The sequence below is a fragment of the Suillus discolor genome (assembly GCF_016758755.1).
Source record: "Suillus discolor strain FC423 chromosome Unknown F5147scaffold_71, whole genome shotgun sequence".
Taxonomy (NCBI): domain Eukaryota; kingdom Fungi; phylum Basidiomycota; class Agaricomycetes; order Boletales; family Suillaceae; genus Suillus; species Suillus discolor.
This window is the reverse complement of record NW_024541318.1, coordinates 1-18,862: the sequence shown is the minus strand read 5'-3', so window position 1 is coordinate 18,862 and position 18,862 is coordinate 1. Positions and strand designations below refer to the sequence as shown.

The 18,862-nt window shown below is 45.8% G+C and overlaps 4 protein-coding genes across 4 annotated transcripts; 3 read left to right on the top strand and 1 right to left on the bottom strand.

The window, feature by feature from the left end:
- Positions 1-17: 17 nt before the first annotated feature.
- Positions 18-3,560, top strand: F5147DRAFT_818561 (uncharacterized protein; the record flags this gene model as incomplete). Its single annotated transcript, XM_041443617.1, has 5 exons — positions 18-419; positions 994-1,284; positions 1,342-2,430; positions 2,494-3,193; positions 3,245-3,560. The coding sequence occupies 5 exons, from the start codon at positions 18-20 to the stop codon at positions 3,412-3,414; spliced, it is 2,652 nt and encodes an 883-aa protein (XP_041288060.1). The 3' UTR covers positions 3,415-3,560.
- A 6,268-nt stretch (positions 3,561-9,828) lies between these two features.
- Positions 9,829-13,760, top strand: F5147DRAFT_747619 (uncharacterized protein; the record flags this gene model as incomplete). Its single annotated transcript, XM_041439967.1, has 15 exons — positions 9,829-9,999; positions 10,140-10,319; positions 10,370-10,481; positions 10,518-11,068; positions 11,115-11,312; positions 11,366-11,582; positions 11,635-12,003; positions 12,052-12,365; positions 12,488-12,739; positions 12,780-12,873; positions 12,952-13,141; positions 13,231-13,252; positions 13,310-13,378; positions 13,436-13,534; positions 13,587-13,760. 15 exons carry the CDS (start codon positions 9,829-9,831, stop codon positions 13,758-13,760), a joined length of 3,012 nt encoding a protein of 1,003 aa, XP_041288059.1.
- A 71-nt stretch (positions 13,761-13,831) lies between these two features.
- F5147DRAFT_778413 (uncharacterized protein) lies at positions 13,832-14,452 on the bottom strand (the record flags this gene model as incomplete). The annotated part of the gene is made up of 2 exons (XM_041442131.1): positions 13,832-14,336; positions 14,367-14,452. The coding sequence occupies 2 exons, from the start codon at positions 14,450-14,452 to the stop codon at positions 13,832-13,834; spliced, it is 591 nt and encodes a 196-aa protein (XP_041288058.1).
- Positions 14,453-15,131: 679 nt separating this feature from the next.
- Positions 15,132-15,910, top strand: F5147DRAFT_778412 (uncharacterized protein; the record flags this gene model as incomplete). The annotated part of the gene is made up of 4 exons (XM_041442130.1): positions 15,132-15,195; positions 15,383-15,415; positions 15,478-15,582; positions 15,630-15,910. 4 exons carry the CDS (start codon positions 15,132-15,134, stop codon positions 15,908-15,910), a joined length of 483 nt encoding a protein of 160 aa, XP_041288057.1.
- Between the last annotated feature and the right edge of the window lie 2,952 nt (positions 15,911-18,862).

Sequence of the window (18,862 nt, the reverse complement as noted above, 5' to 3'; positions counted from 1 at the left end):
GTTAGCACACAATACCAATGCCCAACTGCCTGAACTGTCTAAAGAAGTTCAAGGATGCCTTGGGTGTTACACATCACCTGGGCCAGCCCCTCATATCATGTCGACAAGATACTACTGTGGAGTACACAAGTGCGGCACAAATACTCAACTCGTTGGATTGCCCTTCATCTTTTGAATCCAATCGATCATCATCGCACTCTCAGTCTTCTAGCACACCCGGTATTCAAAGCCCTCATGGGGTTTCAATGGATTTAGATCTCCCGCCAGCATTGAACCTGGGCCCTAACTCGGATGGGGATGATATGGCCTACCACCACGAAGGAGCGGATGTGGAGAATGGTTTGCCTACCTCTGATGGAGAGAGACTGGATGGTGGAGCTGCAGGGGGGCATTTTACACGATTTCAAGGTGCTGCAAAGGTACATGCGTGGGGCCTGACTTTCCTGGAGCGGTTCAATGATGATGCATATGCACATCATCGAAACAACAATTTGTATTATCCCTTTGCATCCTTTCAGGATTGGGAGCTTGCCAGTTTTCTACTGTCCTCGACGTTGAGTATGGTGGCCATAGATCGCTTCCTAGCGATAGAACTAGTGTTACGAACTAGGATAGTTCTAACAACGACAACTCGACAGAGTTTTCAGTCATTGAGATTCTTAGTCTCTCAGACAAGAGAGAGTTCTTGTGGACTTAGTCAAAGGAGTGCTTCAACTAAGAATCGGGTTTCAAGACGACTTAAGATTGGAGGTCTTAAGCGAAGGATGTTCCAGGTAAAACCTAGTAAGATTCAAGTGAAGAATACAAGCGTAATACATGTGCTTTAAATAGATCCATATGTGCGCACAGACCAAGTCATCGTGAGATAGTAAGTACAAGTTCAAGAAAGGAAGGCATATCGTGAGAATGTAAAAGTATGAGATAGCGGTTGTAACAACTAGTACATTTTCCTTCACTGACTCCGCATCAGCTAGAAACTCAAGTCTTTGACAGATCAAAGCCTTACCACTCTCCTATCGTATGGCAAAAGAGCTACAGGGTCGTGCTGAGCTTCTACCTTCTGGCCCCAAATGGAAATATCGTGTCATTTCCACTGAACATCCAATGAAACTGCCTGTGCACCTGTATTGGCGCGATCCTCTGGACTGTATTGAATCGCTCTTCAACAATCCTAGATTTTCCAAGGATATTGACCTCGTACCTGAATGTATATACACCACGGCGGAGCGCACGGTACGGATATACGGCGAATGGATGACTGGCAAAGCAGCCTGGATGATGCAGGTTCGCACCTTGGTGTCTAGTGAGATTATTTGTCTAACGTCTACTTCTCTATTGCAGTCCAAACTTCCAGTGAATTCTACACTACTTGGTGTAATACTTTCCTCTGATAAGACCAATATCACGAACATGACTGGCGGACGCATTGCCCACCCCCTCCTCATCAGCCTTGCCAACATCAAAATGGCAGTTCAAAACAAGGTGTCATCACACACTTTTCTTCTCACAGCCCTGCTTCCCATCGCTGATTTTTTGCATCCAGTCAAGCGCATGCAAGGTGTTTTAGAGGCTCGCCTAATCCATCAATGTCTTGACATTATCCTTGAGCCACTGAAGCAGGCTGCACGCATCAGGCATATGATGTCGGACCCAGCTGGAAACCTTAGATATTGTTTCACTCCCCTGGCTTCGTATATTGTGGATACACCCAAGGCGGCCATGCTCGCCTGTGTACGAGGAAAGACCTCACCACTCACCATGGCTTCATATAAGCAATTTGGTGACGCCTTCCAACACCCCCCGCACACAGCCAAACTCACCTTTACACAACTCAAGAGCATCAAATCTACATGCGACGCTCAAGATGTCGAAGCCTTCTTCGCTGCATGTGAGCCCTACTGCCTCAGTGGTGTTGTCGATCCGTTCTGGCGTGACTGGCAATTTGCAGATCCAAATCAGTTTCTGACTCTGGAGGCCTTGCACCATTGGCATCACGAATCCTATGATCATGATGTACAGTGGTGTATTAGAATTGTTGGCGCGGGGGAGTTTGACTTTCGTTTCTCTGTCTTACAACCACTCGTGACATTTCGACATTTCAAACAGGGTGTCTCGACGCTCAAGCAAGTCACCGGAAGAGCGCAGTGGGACATACAGTGTTACCTTGTTGCTGTCATTGCGAATGCTGCACCTCCGGGCGTCGTCATAGCTGTCCATGCACTTATGGACTTCCGATACTTATCACAAGCAGTAACAATCGATGGAAACCAATGCCAGAAGATCCTCAATGCTCTCAAGACATTTCATGACCACAAACACGAAATTATCGCGCACGGTGGGCGTCGGGGTGCCAAGAGCAAAAACATCCTCGACAACTGGTACATTCCAAAGCTCAAAATGATGCAAAGTGTTGTGCCAAGTATTCATCAAGTCGGTTCCCTCATACAGTGGTCAGCTGACACTACAGAATGAGCTCACATAACTTTGATCAAGGATCCAGCAGAATCAACAAACAACCAGAACTACGATCCGCAAATATGTCAATACCTGGATCGCGTTGAAAAATGTCGATATTTTCATACCGTGACATCTATTGCTGAGAAATCGCAGACGCATACTGCCACTGGAGTTGGATATAGAGATGACATGGATGATGGGGTTGATGATGATGAGGAGGCTGATGAGGCAGGCAATCTCCAGGCTTCCATCAGTAATTTCTGGGGGACAGAGCATGTTGTATCGAATTTCTTCAAGAAGGCAGAACTTGCCTCATTGTCCACCACAGCGCCCAGACCACTCTGCACGTTCGTCCTTGGCTCGACTGCCATACATCTCAATTTTGACCCCTCCTTACGACGCCAAGCTATTGACGATGTCGCCGAGAAGTTCTGTTTGCCTGACTTGCGAGCAGCACTTGCAGATTACATTCAACGGGAGGCTCAGACTAATCAAAGCTTCCACAAGTTGACAGGACAACATCGAGCATCACCAAATGCGGATCTTCCATTCAAGCATCTTAATATTTGGTTCAAAGTGCGCGTGCAGCAGACGCCACACCACAGCGGGTCAGCCCTCCTTCCTGCTCTGATGGTCAATGCATCTCCACCAGATGCCAATTGGAAGTATGATTGCTATGATGCTGCCATATTTACTGTTGACGGCACCAAACGATGGCCCGCTAGCGGGCTTAAAGGTAATCTAATGTATTTTTCAGGGTTATTTTGTTCTGATGTACAAACTCTAGGACACGTTGTTGTTGAGGTTCACCTCATTATGCTACCAGTCTCACCACCAGGCAGAACTCTCCCGTGGGCTGCACGTTTCCTCACTTATGTTCAACGTCTCGACATAGTGCCTCAGCAACATGGATTGGCATTGGAACGCACCACACAGATGCATGTTCTGAAACGTTGAAGGTACAACAATTCAGATGGTGAGTCTGAACAATGTTGGGTCTTGCAGAACCTAGCTGCTATTCGACCCTAAAGGGTTTCTGGACCAGGCTCAAGGCTCAGAGAAGAGGAAATATCATGAAAACTTGCTGAGTACTCAGACTCATACTGGTAACTGGTGAAAAGGTAACTTGATTATGTAAGCTACAAAAGTGCAAACATAACACTAAGGTAAAAACAGTCTCTGCAAGCCCAGCCAGAAATGAATCCCTACAACGTGCCATGCACGCAGGAGTGATGCCTTTCGGGGACATACTCCCTAGATCAACTTCGCTCCTTTACTCACATTATTCCCCACTTTGGTCCTGTTGCTGATACTTGTCTGACACCACAAAACAGCTCTAAGTTCGCTCAATCATTTTTCCTCAACAAGTACATTGACAAGGATTTTTATCACATCATCTCCGAGTCGAATGCAGCGGCATAGTAATTTAGTAGATTACCTTGTACCTACAAGTTTTTTTTGAAATTCACCCAAGTTCTCCACCATGCTCTGACCACTGTATCATGCTACAAGCCACTATATTAATGAACCGCTAAGACATCTGTAAGCGCTGTAATCTGCTGTAATTTAATCAAGTGCTAATATTAGATTTTAGCCAGTTGCTACGTGTTCACTGTGGATGCTGTAAGTTACCACAGGTGGCTGTACTCGGCTAGGGCACTACATCATTTTAAGGGTTTTGCTGATGTAGCATAACTACAGAAATACCAAATATATAGACAAGGACAACATAACACAGAATGATGATACAAGACCTCGAATACTATGAATCAATCAAGAATTATTCCAGAACGTCGCCCATGTAAACCTTCCAAGTGTGAAGCATTAGAATCAACAATATTGCAAGAGAAAGGACACACGTACCACGCAAACTTGATGGACCTTGTTTTTGTGACGGATGACTGGGAGTAGTGATGTGCATGGCCTGGCTTCAGGCCGTGGGCCAGGCCAGGCCAGGCCAGAATAGGCCAGGCCAAGCCAGGCCAAAGATCATGGCCTGACCACAGCTTTGGCCTGGCCTGAGGTACTGAAAAGCCAAAGCCGGCGGCCCAGGCCGCGGCTTTTGGTACTTAGTCAGGACGGTTAATGACGATTTGCTAACATCTATTTTTGTTTCTCCGGACAACTACGTCGTCACATCATCATCATATCAAGCCATGTCAGAAAACGGTGCCAGTGAGTCGCGACGTCGATATAAGTGCATCATCATAACTTACTTTCGTGTCATAGGCACATTTGTTACCAGCAACTTGTTTGCCTTTCAAGCCTCTGAGTCAGCTGTGCTTCGCAACTCCCTCGCCACTCCCTCACCACACAAACCATCAAGTGGTTGCATATGAGTGAGTTTTCCTGCACTAGAGTCTGAATGATCTACCATGTCGAAGGCCGAAGGATCTGAGATAGGTACGAGGGGAGAGTGAAGCTGTGCAGGGCACAACCAAAAGCAGGATGAGTGAGCGACACTTTGACATCAGCTCGTGCTTGTCTATATTGCAAATCTTTATTCCTATGATCTGCTAATTTTTTATGTTTCTATCCTAATTTACTAAGTACTTGCTCGTTACAGTGTCACACACCCCCAATTGACATTTTTCACCACATTCTGTCCCTACCTACTAGCCTCTGATGGTCAGTACAATTCACACAGACAACTGAAGATGAACTTTGTGTTGTTGCATGCCCGGTGCGCAAAACAAAACCTACAGCTGCACTTCTCCAGCATTCAGAGAAGGCGGCCCTCCCTTCCCAAACGAAAGCAATCAATGACTTCCGTGCTGCTGAAGCTGCAAAACTCACCACTGAACGCCAACTAGTTGCTGCTGATGAAAACCAAATTCATTCCCCCAACACTACACTGTCTGCACCTGCTCCTGAGAACAACAAAAGGGCATGGGTTGAAGGAATTTTTGATACTGACATTGAAAACGATGACGATGAGCATGAAAATGCCTGTACAGATCCAAAATGTGTGTTCCTTTGCTTCTGTCAATGTATATGTTTTACTTATTTGAAAACAGCAAAACGAGTCCGTCATGCCACTGTAACAGAAGATGGTGATGACGAGCATGATGATGAACATGAAAATGCCCGTACAAATCCAAAATGTGAGTTCCTTTGCTTCTATCAATGTATCTGTTTTACTTATTTGAAAACAGCAAAATGAGTCTGTCAAGCCACTGTAACAGATCAAGAAGATGTTGATGAGGATGGAATTCTTGCTGACATCAACGTCCAGCCACTTACTGACCCTGGTCCCCCACGAGAAGACAAGACTCGCGACCTTGATAGATTTTTCAGCAAACCTTTTGAGCGTACCGGTGCCAATGGAACAGTGAAAAAACACTGTAAATGCACAGTTTGCCTGTATGTCATCTTACCTCTGTGTTGTCTTTATTATTAATCTTACATGTTCTACTTGCAGGGGTCACTGTATCATTGTGAACGAGCCAACTACACTACGTCGACACGCCGAAGCTTGATTTGCGGGGAAATATAGGAATGGGCCAAGGCCAATTCCTTCGTGTCGAAATTGCCTGGTGATATTGCTGCTGAAAAAAAGAAGGTTGCACAAGCACAGCAAACCATTGATGCGCATGTGACAGAGCGCAAGATTTCGGAGCGTGTCATCCCTTACTCTGACCAGTTGTTTCGAAAAGCTGCAATTGAGTGGCTCATCACGATTGACCAGGTAGGATTGTTAATATCATAAACTACTACTATGCTGATGATAATTATCCACAAGCCAATTCAGGCTCTCAAACATCCCAAGTTCAAGGAGATGGTAGATGTTGCCTCACGCGCAACTCAAGGTGTCAAAATTCCTGGTCGAAAAGCCACGCAAGCAGAGATCATGCGGATGTTCAAGAACCATCTATCTCGACTCAAGAAGAAACTGAATGTAAGTACAGTTGTCAACACTATCTGACATTGTCTGATCTGATATAATCAGAGCACTTCTGTCAGCAGGGATATCAACATCACATGCGATGCGTGGCAAGCAAGCAACACTGACAGGATATTTTGCCGTGACTGGTCATTGGATTGAAGAAAACAATCCAGGACAGTGGGAATGCCAGAATGCGTTGTTTGGATTTACAAAGGTGAACAATGCACACAATGGAAAACGCCTTGGTGGTGCATTATTCAAGATTCTCGATTGGATTGGTGTCGCTGCACAAGGTTAGTCAATCGCATGTGACAGGGCATTCTTGATCTGATATTTCTATCTAGCTTGGCCACATCACATGCGATAATGCAAAGAATAACAGTACTACACTCGAAGAATTTGCACAGGGTGTACGAAGTTAGATACACCAAAATCTTTCCATGGCGCCAGCGAAGGATCAAGTACTTCACTATTGTTATTTACTTGACAAGTCTTACTGCTAACTTATGATTTTCATAGTTGCTTAGCTCACATTATCAACCTTGCAACACAGACCTTCCTCAGCACATACAGTACAGCACCCCATTACAGCCCTCATGATCCGAAAGGTCATGAATCTGATACATCACAACACATTGAGGATCGGGATGAAATTGGGCTTGTCTGCAGTATTTGTGTCAAGGTACGTTAACATCTCTACTATCTCATTGTATCATATGTTGATCTCCCTCAGGAACATTCATCTGCGAAACAAAAGGAACTCTACAAGAACATTCAGACTAAGGCAGGAGTATCTCGGCCAACTCAACTCTTGCTTGACATGAAAGTTCAGGTGGTCAGTCGACATTTGTAATGCTTAACCGAGCTGAAACAAATAGGGATGTAAGTTTCATCTTGATATCTCTGTGTTCATTACATCTGACTCAGAATGTTTTGTACAGCACATAGATACATTCATATACGAGATGGGTCGGCAAGAGTGGGACTTGACAAAACGTGCCAAGATAGATTTCCTACAGCTATTGACTGCTGAGTGAATGTGTGTCAGACAATTTGCAGATCTTCTCTCATACGCTGATGTGGCTCAACAGGCATTTTCATCTGAAAAGGGCTCGACTTTACATCTGGCTATTCCCGTGCTAGAAACCCTGCACAAGACTTGGTCTTCACATGCTGAAAAAATGAAATATGCTCGATTCGCACCTGCGCTCACAGCTGCAGCAGCCAAGTTGGACGAGTATTACAAGAAGACAACAAATACACCAGCATATGTATTGGCCATTTGTACGTGCAGATTTATCATTTGATTGATTTGTGCTAACTTTGATTGTAACTTATAGTACTCGATCCAACTGCAAAAATGTCCTATTTCAAGAAGCAATGGCCTGAACATCTCCACAATGACTGTGCTTTCCTGTGCTGAGGGTGTGGTTAGTCATCTACCCTTATTTTTTTTCTATCTGATTCAAATTCACATCAAGTTCAAAGCACATCATTCTGAGTTGAATGTGGCCACTGTTGTCGTTGTTGTCACAGCCAACGACTAACAAAAGTAAAATGGGTGCTCTCAAGAAGCTCATTCGAGAAGTCCTCAGTGACTCTGATGACGACGACTCAAATAACACTGCCATTCTGTCTGTTGGAGACCCATTAAGACCATGGAGGGCTGAATTCTTAAGCTATCTCGAGACTATTGAGGCTGCTCCACCTGCCAGAATGAGCACAATTCAATGGTGGGGTGTGAGTATATCATATGCTACTCTGAAACTCATTACTAATGTTAATGTTGCTAAGATTAATGCACCGAGGTACCCAACATGGGCATCACTTGCACGCGACTATCTCTCCATCATGACATCATCTGTCTCAAGTGAACGAGCATTTCACAAGGCGGAATCACAATCAGTAAACATTGGAATCGGCTCAAAGGTGATATAGTGGAAGCGCTCCAAAGTCTTAAATGCTCACTATGTCGTGATCTTTTGTTTCACGAGGCTGGGCCATCGTCACTCATGGAAGAAGAGTTCAATGACTCTGACACTGAAGCCAGTGTTTCAGAGAAGGTGGGTGATGTTGCAGATGACGAAGAGGGTTGGGACACATTAGTTTTGGAAGATGACAATGACAACAGTAATGACATATCTGTATCTGAAATGTCAGATTACTAGTCTAGAGTAGTTCCTAAATGTATATTCTAACTTTCCTCCACTATGAGCCGTGGCTGGGCCAAAGCCAAGCCATGGCTTTGGCCTGGCTTTGGCTCGCGGCCTGGCCTGAGATTTTCGAAAGCCAAAGCTGCCTCAAGCCAGGCCAAAGCCGTGGCTTTCAGGCCAAGCCGGGCCAGCACATCACTAACTGGGAGGGATGTGGGACCAACCATGATCTCTAAAAACAACTCTCATACATCCCAGCCCAATATCTGTCTGATCTACACCTCAGGCATTACTTTTCAGAACCAATAATGGTCTTTCAGACCTGGTTTCTATGTTGTGGGAAAGTAGTCTGCTAGACCCACCCTCCCACCATCTATTAATAACACATCCTCCTAGCGTGCACCACACACCTCCAGGAAACCCTCGCGCACCTCCAGAAAACCCTCCAGATCCTCCAGAGAACCTCTCGTACCCCTCCAGACCCTCCAGTCTCTCCCGTGGCTCCAATGCAACGAGCTTGGGAGCCTTGCTCCTCCCCATTTCACATTGTAAGTTCTTCTCTTCTTTCCCTCACCATGTCTTCCTCAACACCTCGTTGCACTCGTAAAGCTCAACTTGCATCATTTGGCCTAGGCTCTCACTTTGAAAAAAGATGAGGACACGCAAATGAAGATGTGCATCCAGAGAACGTGTTTGGCTCGTTTAGTAAGCATTTGTTTGAGCCAGCTGGTTGTTTGCAGGCTCACATCTGGCTCAAACAGCAGTCTATTAATAATACATCCTCCTAGCATGCACTGCGCACCTCCAGAAAACCCTCACGTGCATCCAGAAAACCCTCATGTGCCTCCAGAAAACCCTCGCACCCTCCAGAAAACCCTCCCGATCCTCCATAAAACCTCTCGTACCCCTCCCGAAAACCCTCCAGCCTCTCCTGTGGCTCCAATGTGCTGAGCTTGGGAGCTTTGCTCCTCCCTGTTTCACACTGTAAGTTCTTCTCTTTCCCCCACCATGTCTTCCTCGACGCTTCGTTGCACTCACAAAGCTCAACTTGCATCTGCTGGCCTAGGCTCTCACTTTGTAAGCCCAAGGAAAGCTCGAGACAAACGAAAAACCCAAACATATGTTAAGCTGCCTGGCGCAGAGATGAAGCGCTGCTGACTTTTAGATGCAATAGAGCGACTTATGAAGTCGCAACATGAGGAACCACACCTGCAGTTATCTGTTCAAGCTGCACCACCCAATACTGTGACTATGGAACACATGGATGCTGACAATCTTGTCAAATTCCACTCCGAAGACATGGATGAACGACCATCTCTGGAGATCTCAGTAATGTCTGTCAAATGGCGGATCCTACCAGACCAACCCACTAATTCACTGTATAAAAACTGGATTGCACTCATACCAACCCTTGTTGATCCGGTACTCCAGTACTTTGGACAAATGCAGGGCAAAGCACTGGAAAATATACGTCCAGTCATATCTGCATGCGGGAGCCTTTGTGTACACCGAAACAGACAACAATGATGTGTTTATTTTTCAATCATCAGCCCATATCTTGCAGTGTTCAATTTTTTGCTAACATTTATTTAGGCTTTACATCTATAGATGTACTAAGTTGTACCTGCTCGACTCTCCAGCAGGTCCTCATCCACCATGGTCTATTCCCAACCGCGCCTTCACAGCCTCAGATGGCTGTGTCTGTTGACTTGCTTTCATTCTACTGCACATTGTTTGAGCACTCATGTGACGCGATTAACGCACTCGCATCAGCGCTCAAAAATTACTATTCCTGGTGGGGTTACCAGATGACTGATGCCCAGGTAACAATCAGTTACATACTTATATCACTACTGATTCATTAGTGTTTCAGGGCAAAGTTATACAGGACCCCTTCCGCCGAGGCCCCGGCTATGCCATCCAATGGTATGACATCCTGCAAGTTGAAGTTGAGCGCCAAGTCGAGATGGTTGTTCAACAACATTGTGATCATATAGTGAAGTTTCAAGTGTCCTCTTGAGTCCAAAATTCGCCTTCACTCACTCAATGCACACCTCTTCTAGTGCAACGGTGTCCTGCTTGCTTTGCAGGTATACTCCATGGTAGATCCACAGATGAAGGAGGTGACATCCACGTTGCAATGGATGGTAATTTCCATCACTGTCATCGATGTGCTGCTGGAGACTGTCCAAATTTCTATGACCCTACCTATTTTCTCCCCAAAAGCTTTGTTGACGCAATTGGGCACCATATTGACACTCAATGTAAGCGACCTGTGAAGTCTCACGTGCCTCTTGTCCCCAACGAAGCCATTGACCAATGCAAGAATGCTTACGAGGCTGCTGATGGCAAAAAACAGAAAGCCGCTATGGATAGCTTTGATGACACTGGAATCATGGCCCTTATCTGTTGTCATGACATCCCATTATTTTTTGCCAATATAGACTCACCTGGAGAACAGCAGAAGTATTCAGTAGCTTTACTTCACCACTTCTTTTCATTTCTTCTGCCTGAAGCTACTGTCATAGCCCTTTATGATATTGGCTGTGTTTTGGCACGAACACTCTCCAAGGTACGTTATGATCCTGGCCGGAACTACTTGCTTACACTATTTACAGTATGACATTCTTCCCATAAGTATCACCTCACACCTTCGATTTGCAACCACTGCAATGCACGCATATGGCCACAAGTGGGCTTGCCAGCTCATATATAATCCACAAATATGTGTGGGTCTTGGCTTATCCGATGGCGAAGGGACTGAACGCCTTTGGTCTTGCTTAGTTCAATTGATAGGTGTTGAGCACACTTCTAGTGTATGTACTCTATTATTTTCATTATAAACTAATTCATTTAAAACACTGCTTAGCGCCAACACTGTTTATGGCTAATCGATCGGCAAGCAGTGGCTATAGCTTCAGAGATGCGAATTGACCTTGGCGACTGGATCAAACGACGCCTCAGACGGGGCATCAAGGAGCAAGGTTCGGCAGCCCAAGACGCGCTAGATCGATGTGGGGTCCCCATTGAAGAATTGCAGTCCGAGTGGTTGCAGCAAAGGCATTCTCAGTTATCTATCCGTGCTCGTAGGTTTTATACATTTTTAATGGTGTAACTATTACTCAATGATATCGCAAGATGCGCCCGCCCGCCTCAAGAAGGAGTTGGACACTGTCCTAGCTCTCCAGGCAGATCTGGACACCTCAGACAAAGCATTGCAAACTGCCAGGACGATGTTGGAGAAAGATATGGCTTCAGATGATACTCCAGAGGCTCTCGAAAGTCTAGAGAGGGGACACGATCGCCTGATGAACAAGGTCGAGGCTCTTTACTCTTCATTGAACGTTCATGACAGGTTCCCTGAGCTTCATGGCATCAATCTCGAATTTGTTCGCATCCTTCTAATGGCACGCGATCTCAAAATGAACGTTCATAAACATGCGATTGCAAGTTTCTTTGAGTGGGATAAACTTGATCGAGCAGTAGGTGGCATCCAGCAAGTGTTAGGTAAGTTCGTGCTCTTTTGTTAGTCAATGATTTATCAGATTCTTTCAGGCACCAAGCTGCATCAACAGACATGTAAAGCAATTTCAAAGTGTCAGCCTGCACTAATGACCGCTATCAGGAGATTCAACTCCTACTGCGAGCGGCTCAATTCATTGTATGATACATCCTGGGGGATTCCACTGCCCGCACCCCTTCCCACCAAACTTGCGGAACTATGTTCTGACCCAGGACTGATGGAGGATGTATGGATTACGCCATCTCTTGGAGAGGTTCCACGATGGTTAGACGACACATCCATAAGAGATGGTATTCGTGCACTGCTCAAGCATGACCGGTGTCGAGAGGAGCAGGTTCAGCTGGGTGTTGAGGCTTGATAACCTGTGCCGCTTCTTTGGAAATGAGTTGGCGGCGCTTGAACTTGCCCTTTGGTCGCCGAAGAGTGAGTTAATTTTCTTCTCAACTTCCATTTCTCACCCATCCTTAGGTGAGCCTTTCGCAGTTCCATTGCAGCAACGGCATGCCCAATTTTATCCGCCTTCAAACACGATGGTCAAATTGCTTAGCTTCTTCAGTACGGTTTACTAACAAAGTCAGCAAGGCAGTGGCCATTGCGACCACCCTCTCGGGAGGCTCGCCAAACATGATGTTTCACTGGATTAATGCCAGCACGCTGGTAGTGCCTGATTCTGTGGGTAGTGATGAACTCCCTATCGTTGATCCTGACCATTGCCCCCAAGTTGATTCTGAACAAGCAGCACTTGCCGAATGTCCTGGAGGGTGAGATGGGGGCATTGGAGTTAGATGACAATGACTCAACAAATTATGGGTGCAAAGTTAATGCCATGATTTGCTGGAACCTTCCTGATGTACGTTTATCTTTATTGTTAGGAATTGACGCTGACATGTCATAGAATCTCCTTGTGGATGACTTCTGCGTCCCATCGCAAGAGCCAGACATCCTTGACCCTGCTAAAAATTTTGCACGAATACGACCTTCACATGATGGAATCCCTCGTCTACTTTTTGAGCCAAAAGACATTGGTATACTCAGTTCTCCTACTGCATGCCTCAATGATATATGTATCAACAATTGCGCCATTCTCCTGTGGTGCTCTCAGCTGAATACTTCCACTACACAGTGCGCAATGCTCTCTACTCATGATCTTCCCCACATTCATTATAATGCCCCAGACTGATATCATCTGGCGCCACACATCGTGGATTCAGTTATTGGGAAAAAGACATCTGGGTACTTCCAATTCATCATCCGTCATGCATTGGACACTGAGTGATGTGCATAATCCAGTTGTCGACCAAAGAACTTTACCTTTTTGATAGCATGGGTGATAGGATGCCTTGGCAAAGTGACGTCAAAGTGAGTTTAATTTTAAAGTGTCCTTTTCATCTGATTGATTGGCACCTGATATGAAAGCATATAATAAGACTGATTGCTCGGTTCATTGCAATTGCGCGTCAACATGGCCATCATGTTCATATTGATCTCGAAGGGTGGGTGGCTCGACCATTGAATGTGAGTTGCATACTTGGCTTTCTTAACTAGTCTGACATTATGTATTATTTAGATCAAATGTCTTCAGAATAATGACTTTGATTGTGGCCTATGGATATTGGCTGCAATATTTGCCGTTGTACGTGGCAGCCATATAACAGGCCTACATGAGCGGGACATGGACAATCTGCGATGGCTATATGCAGACTATGATTCTTGCATTACCAGCTCTCTCAAGTTACAGTAGTACAAAGTCTACATATATGGATTCTTCCCAGTAATCAGTATATCATCCTCCCTCTGATAATTCAATATCCTTCACGCTACCCATTGGCGATAGCATTCGACCATGACCTTGTGTCTTGTGCATGCCTGCAAGTTGCTGACACGAGCATGAAGCTCATCCAAACCTGTAACTAACTGCTGATGCACTTCTCGGATCTCCTTCAGAACCTTGGAGATTTCACCCATGCTATACATGGCTGTACGGTGGGTATGTGATTCCCTTTCTGCGCGCAAGTGACGGCCATGCATCACGTCCAAGAGATTTTGCATGAAACGGTCTTCCTCTGGTGAGTCAGGTGGAGCTGGAGAGTCATAAGGAGGGGCTTTGTCCCACTGCAAGAGATCGGATTGATCAATCAAGTCGAATCCTGCGAGAGATTGATGAAACAGATAGGAATCGGGAAGGGAGAAGGTCGAGCATCGGATTAGTGAAGATGTACGAGGATCATGCAGATCCCCAGATATGTTATGAGGCCCACGTCGACCATGACATTTGGCATATGCACAAGCATTCTGAGCTTGGCGAACAATTTTACCTCTGCAAAACAAATGATTGCAAAATACTGACTGTTCTGACCGAGCATATGATGCTTTGTGTCGCCGTGCAGCTGCCGATTTCTCTTCAAATGTGAAGTACTTAGCTTTGCGACCCATAGAGACCAGGCAAGTGGGCAAATGGTCAAAACTGTGTGAAGACCAAACTTGATCTTAAGTTCATATTGCGATGTTATCCTGTTACCCGTCAGAATGCAATACAGCCATCAAACACGAAGTTCTGGCCTTTATTTTTGTATTAGCATGATCGGGCGTACTGTGGAAGTCGACGACACCAGTCCAGGCAGCTTGGCTGGCAGTCAATCCCTGTCCATTTGTCTTTTAAATTCAGTGCGATTTGTATTTTCAATTTCATTGGCTCACCAATCACTCCCGGTGACTCGGAGAAAGTCCTCTGAGCTATACTAGTTAGCATATTTCATATTATGTAAAAAGTTGTCACAGTACGACAAACATCATAATGGCATGAAAGTTCAACCAAACCAAATAGACCAATGCTGCTCTACCATCCTCACTATATCATCCTGCGATTTTTGCATCTGCTGCAACCTTTTGTGCATGTAGTTCCACCCTACTCACTTAGTAGCTGCCTTTGGTGTGCTGGGTGGTGAACGGTGTTGAAAGGTGGAGCTCCAATGTGTCCTCTTTAGTCATGTTGCTTTGCGCAGATGTTTTCTGTCCGATCAAAACCTCGTTTCCGCAGTGAATCCCATTACCACCCCACAGGAGCCTCAAAAAGGCCTCCCAATAGCCTCAAGAAGGCCTCCCAGTAGCCTCTATGAGCCCAGGCGAAACACTTAACCCTCTTGGGCCAACTAACCCGCGCTCATTTACCACTTTTGGTAAGTCATAGCTTTTCGGCGCTATTGAAGGAGGTTTCTCTGAACTTAGCAGAATTCCAAAATTTCCATGGCCTGTTTTTCACGTTATCGATCAACTGTATCTACTATTGCACCTTGCCTGTATTCCTGTTGCAGAATGACCGCAATCATATCCAAGTCCTCGCACTTTGTTGACATTGCCATGCAGACAGACGCGCACTCCTTTACTATCACTCACCTCGTAAGTCCTTAGTCAGTTTCATATGTGGATTCTACTGATCGCCTCTAGCTTGTGGACTGCAGCTGTGATACCAGAAGACCCAGGAGTTAGTAGTCTCCAAGTTGATGCTGGATGGAAGACCCTTGATGGCATTCCTTGTATCATGGGTGGCCTAACGGCTCTTGTTGGTAAGGTTTGTTGTGTCCTTTTTTCACTGATCTTGACTTTATTTCAGCATCTGTCAGTGGCACCCTGCGTGGGCGTACCCAAAACGATTTCCCTTGGAAAACCCTGCCCAAGGAGCTAGCTCGGCTCGGATGTTGCCTCGTCAACTACCCTAACAAGACTTTGATGCCCGGCGAGACTCGACCTACGCTTTCTCGGAGCAAAGGCATCCATGATCTGACCCTTCCTCATCGTATCAATCTTGTCAATGCGCTCAAGATGGGCACCCTCACCATTCGAGCCGTGACAAATGATGCTGCTCGCACACGCCTTACAATGTCTATGGTGTAGCACTCGAGCTCGCGCTAGGCATGTATTCACTGATTTCCCGATACACGTTTAATGCCCGTTGCTTTCCGATGTAACCCGCACAACCTGACACAAACCCGACGCTTTGACTGGTGGACCCTGACGTTTCAGCCGCATCGGACCCAATTTTTTCCCGTGCACTTGTCCTATCCATGTCCCGTCCCGTCTTGCTAGCCCCACTAGGTGCGTAGTTGATTATTTTGCACATTACTCATGTCGTAGCAAGCGCTATTACATGTTTTCCCATCATCTGCAGCGCCTCATGTTAGTTTACATGTACTTCGGACCTGAAATCATCGGCCGCTACTTTCGCCTATAGGGTTCCGGATTTCTACGTACTTATATATATATTGGACTGACTACGAGTATTTTCATTATCCAAGTAGTAGGGAGCCATTCCCCGATACTTAGTGGTCAAACCCGATATTTCATAGTTCTTAGTTGACATTGCGAATATTACTGCTCTTTCTACCCGAAATACCCATCATTATCATATATCCGCATACCGCTCGCTTTCCCAGACATTCACTATCGCTATTCCCACAAACCCGCTAAACCCAAACCCGAAACCCGCTAACCCACTAACCCGAAACCCTGAAAACATCGGACCCGACACTTTGGCGTCGGACATCGTAGATATACCCTCGGACTTTGTTTCTCACGCTCGGACTTTTGACCATTTATCATTTCACTAACTACAGACCATTCCATATAGCTAACCCCTCGGGTTGAATGCACTTGTCTTGCAAGTAAAGCAGACTAGGCTGTGCACGACCACAACATTTTTATATTGCTGGCTACTTACTTCGTGTAGTGCCCAGCTATTGTTGTATCTCTACAACGGACCCAGTTATTATTGGAGAAGCACCCTCACATCGATCGATCTACTCCTGTGGGCAATGTGCATTTGCTAATGGTGACATTGACTGCAAGGGGCCTCGCCATCTTGCCTCTCCCCCTTCTACACCTCCCACTCATCCTTCTACACCTCCCGCTCGTCCTTACCCCCTACATGTGCTGCTCATCCTTCTACATGTGCTGCTCATCCTGCTACATCCCCTACTCGCCGTCATGTTCAGGTCTTTGTAGAGATATCATGCCCGCCACCCCAGCCAGCTTCTAGGGCAGTCTCCAAAGTAATACCACCATCCACCACTCACACCATATCATGCCTGCCACCCTGGCCAGCTTCTAGAGCAGCCTCCAAAGCAACAACATCGTCCATTGCTCACACCACAGATCTTATCCCGCCAATCACTGCCGTCGAGCGGCCTGCATCTTCTTCTGAATATGTTGATGATGACACTCTAGATGAGGAGTCAGATGCTAGTGAGAGTGATCATCGGCCTGCCAAGCGTCTCAGATGGTATAACAGCAAATAATTGAATATTAATGTTTTCAAATGATATAGATAGCATGTTAGTAGAACAAATCTTTTCGAATTCGTACTTTAATTTCTGATGTGGACAACAGAAGTAGACTCATGGTTTCATCAATGTTATATTTAGTCGCAAGATGATATTCATTTCACAGCTTTCTGTAGCCTCTCGGACCTCCAGTCGCATATTTGATATCTCGCTGCTTCTACATACAACCATCCTGAGCGCTTATTAGTGCTTGATCAGCTGATGCCTGTGCAGTTCCCGGTGTCTTGGGTCACACTTACTATTAGTTGTTATCGCTCCAGGTGTTACCATTCAAAATTCAGGTTGTATTCAGGAATCTCGTACTCGAGTCGTGATCATCATAATGGGATCATGCAAATATAGGAGTGCCTGCCAGTATGTTTCCTGCCTTGTCACTCCTTAACTTACTCACAGAATCCCACTAATTTCACTGGTTCTGAACGACGATTGAACTCATTGTTCGATATCATGTATATTCGCATCATCCTTATGCTCAACGTTATCTGTATTGCTTTGTTCTGAACCCTCTTGTTAGCCTCTCGCGCCTCCTGAGACCCTCACTCACACCCTCATGAACTTGCTGTCTTGGTTGGGTATCTACCGGTAAGTCTCTCCTGCTTTCACTTCTTAATGGTACTCACAGAATAACACTAGCTTCACTGGTTCTGAACAACACGATCAAACTCATTTCAATGGAACCACCAGCTCGAATATTTGATTGCAAAGTGAGTCATTTGGCATTATGTATAATGTTATCCTCATTCACTTCATTCTTGAACCCTCTTGTTAGCCTGTTGAACTCCTGAGAGCCTCACTCGCACCCTCATGAACTTGTCGGCCTTGGTTACCTATCCGAACAAATTTCAATGTCTTACGTTTGTTTGATTCTGTGCTATTATACCATTCTAACTTGTTTAGTCCACATCAGCTCAAATCAGCCTCATAAGTATCAGGGTGCTGCTGGTTTTTTTCGTGCTCCTTCCGATTCCCTATCTGATTTACTCTGTAATATCTTGCACAAACTGCCCAACATGCAGTCTACAAAAAATTGTCCTCTACTGCGTATTGTACAAGTAAGTAGGCGTGCTCTCATATATTTCTTCTATCATTGACTACATACTGTAGACATGACCCAAAACATCCCCGATGACCTGTCATCTCCTCACCGAGCTACATGGGTCTATCCCCCGATACCTTCGATTACATGCAAGAGCAGTTCGGCGGTGGCCGTTGATGTGCAATGCCCCCTGTTGAGCTGACTCCCTCTCGACTCAGGAGTAAGCTCAAGGCTACAGCGGGATGGCCTTGTCAAAGGTGCATCTACCCACCGCCAGGCCTATCAAAACCGCACTATGGGAGGTCAAGATCCATATCTGCCACTCTGGTGCACCAGACTTACCTCATGTGGTGCCAGGTGGTACTTTAACAAGCAAACATCATCGCCAAGGTCCATGTGGCTAGTAGTCGCCATGCCTCACCATTTCCTGCCCACAGGCTCCTGCACAGCTCCAGGATTTTTTTTTGGTTC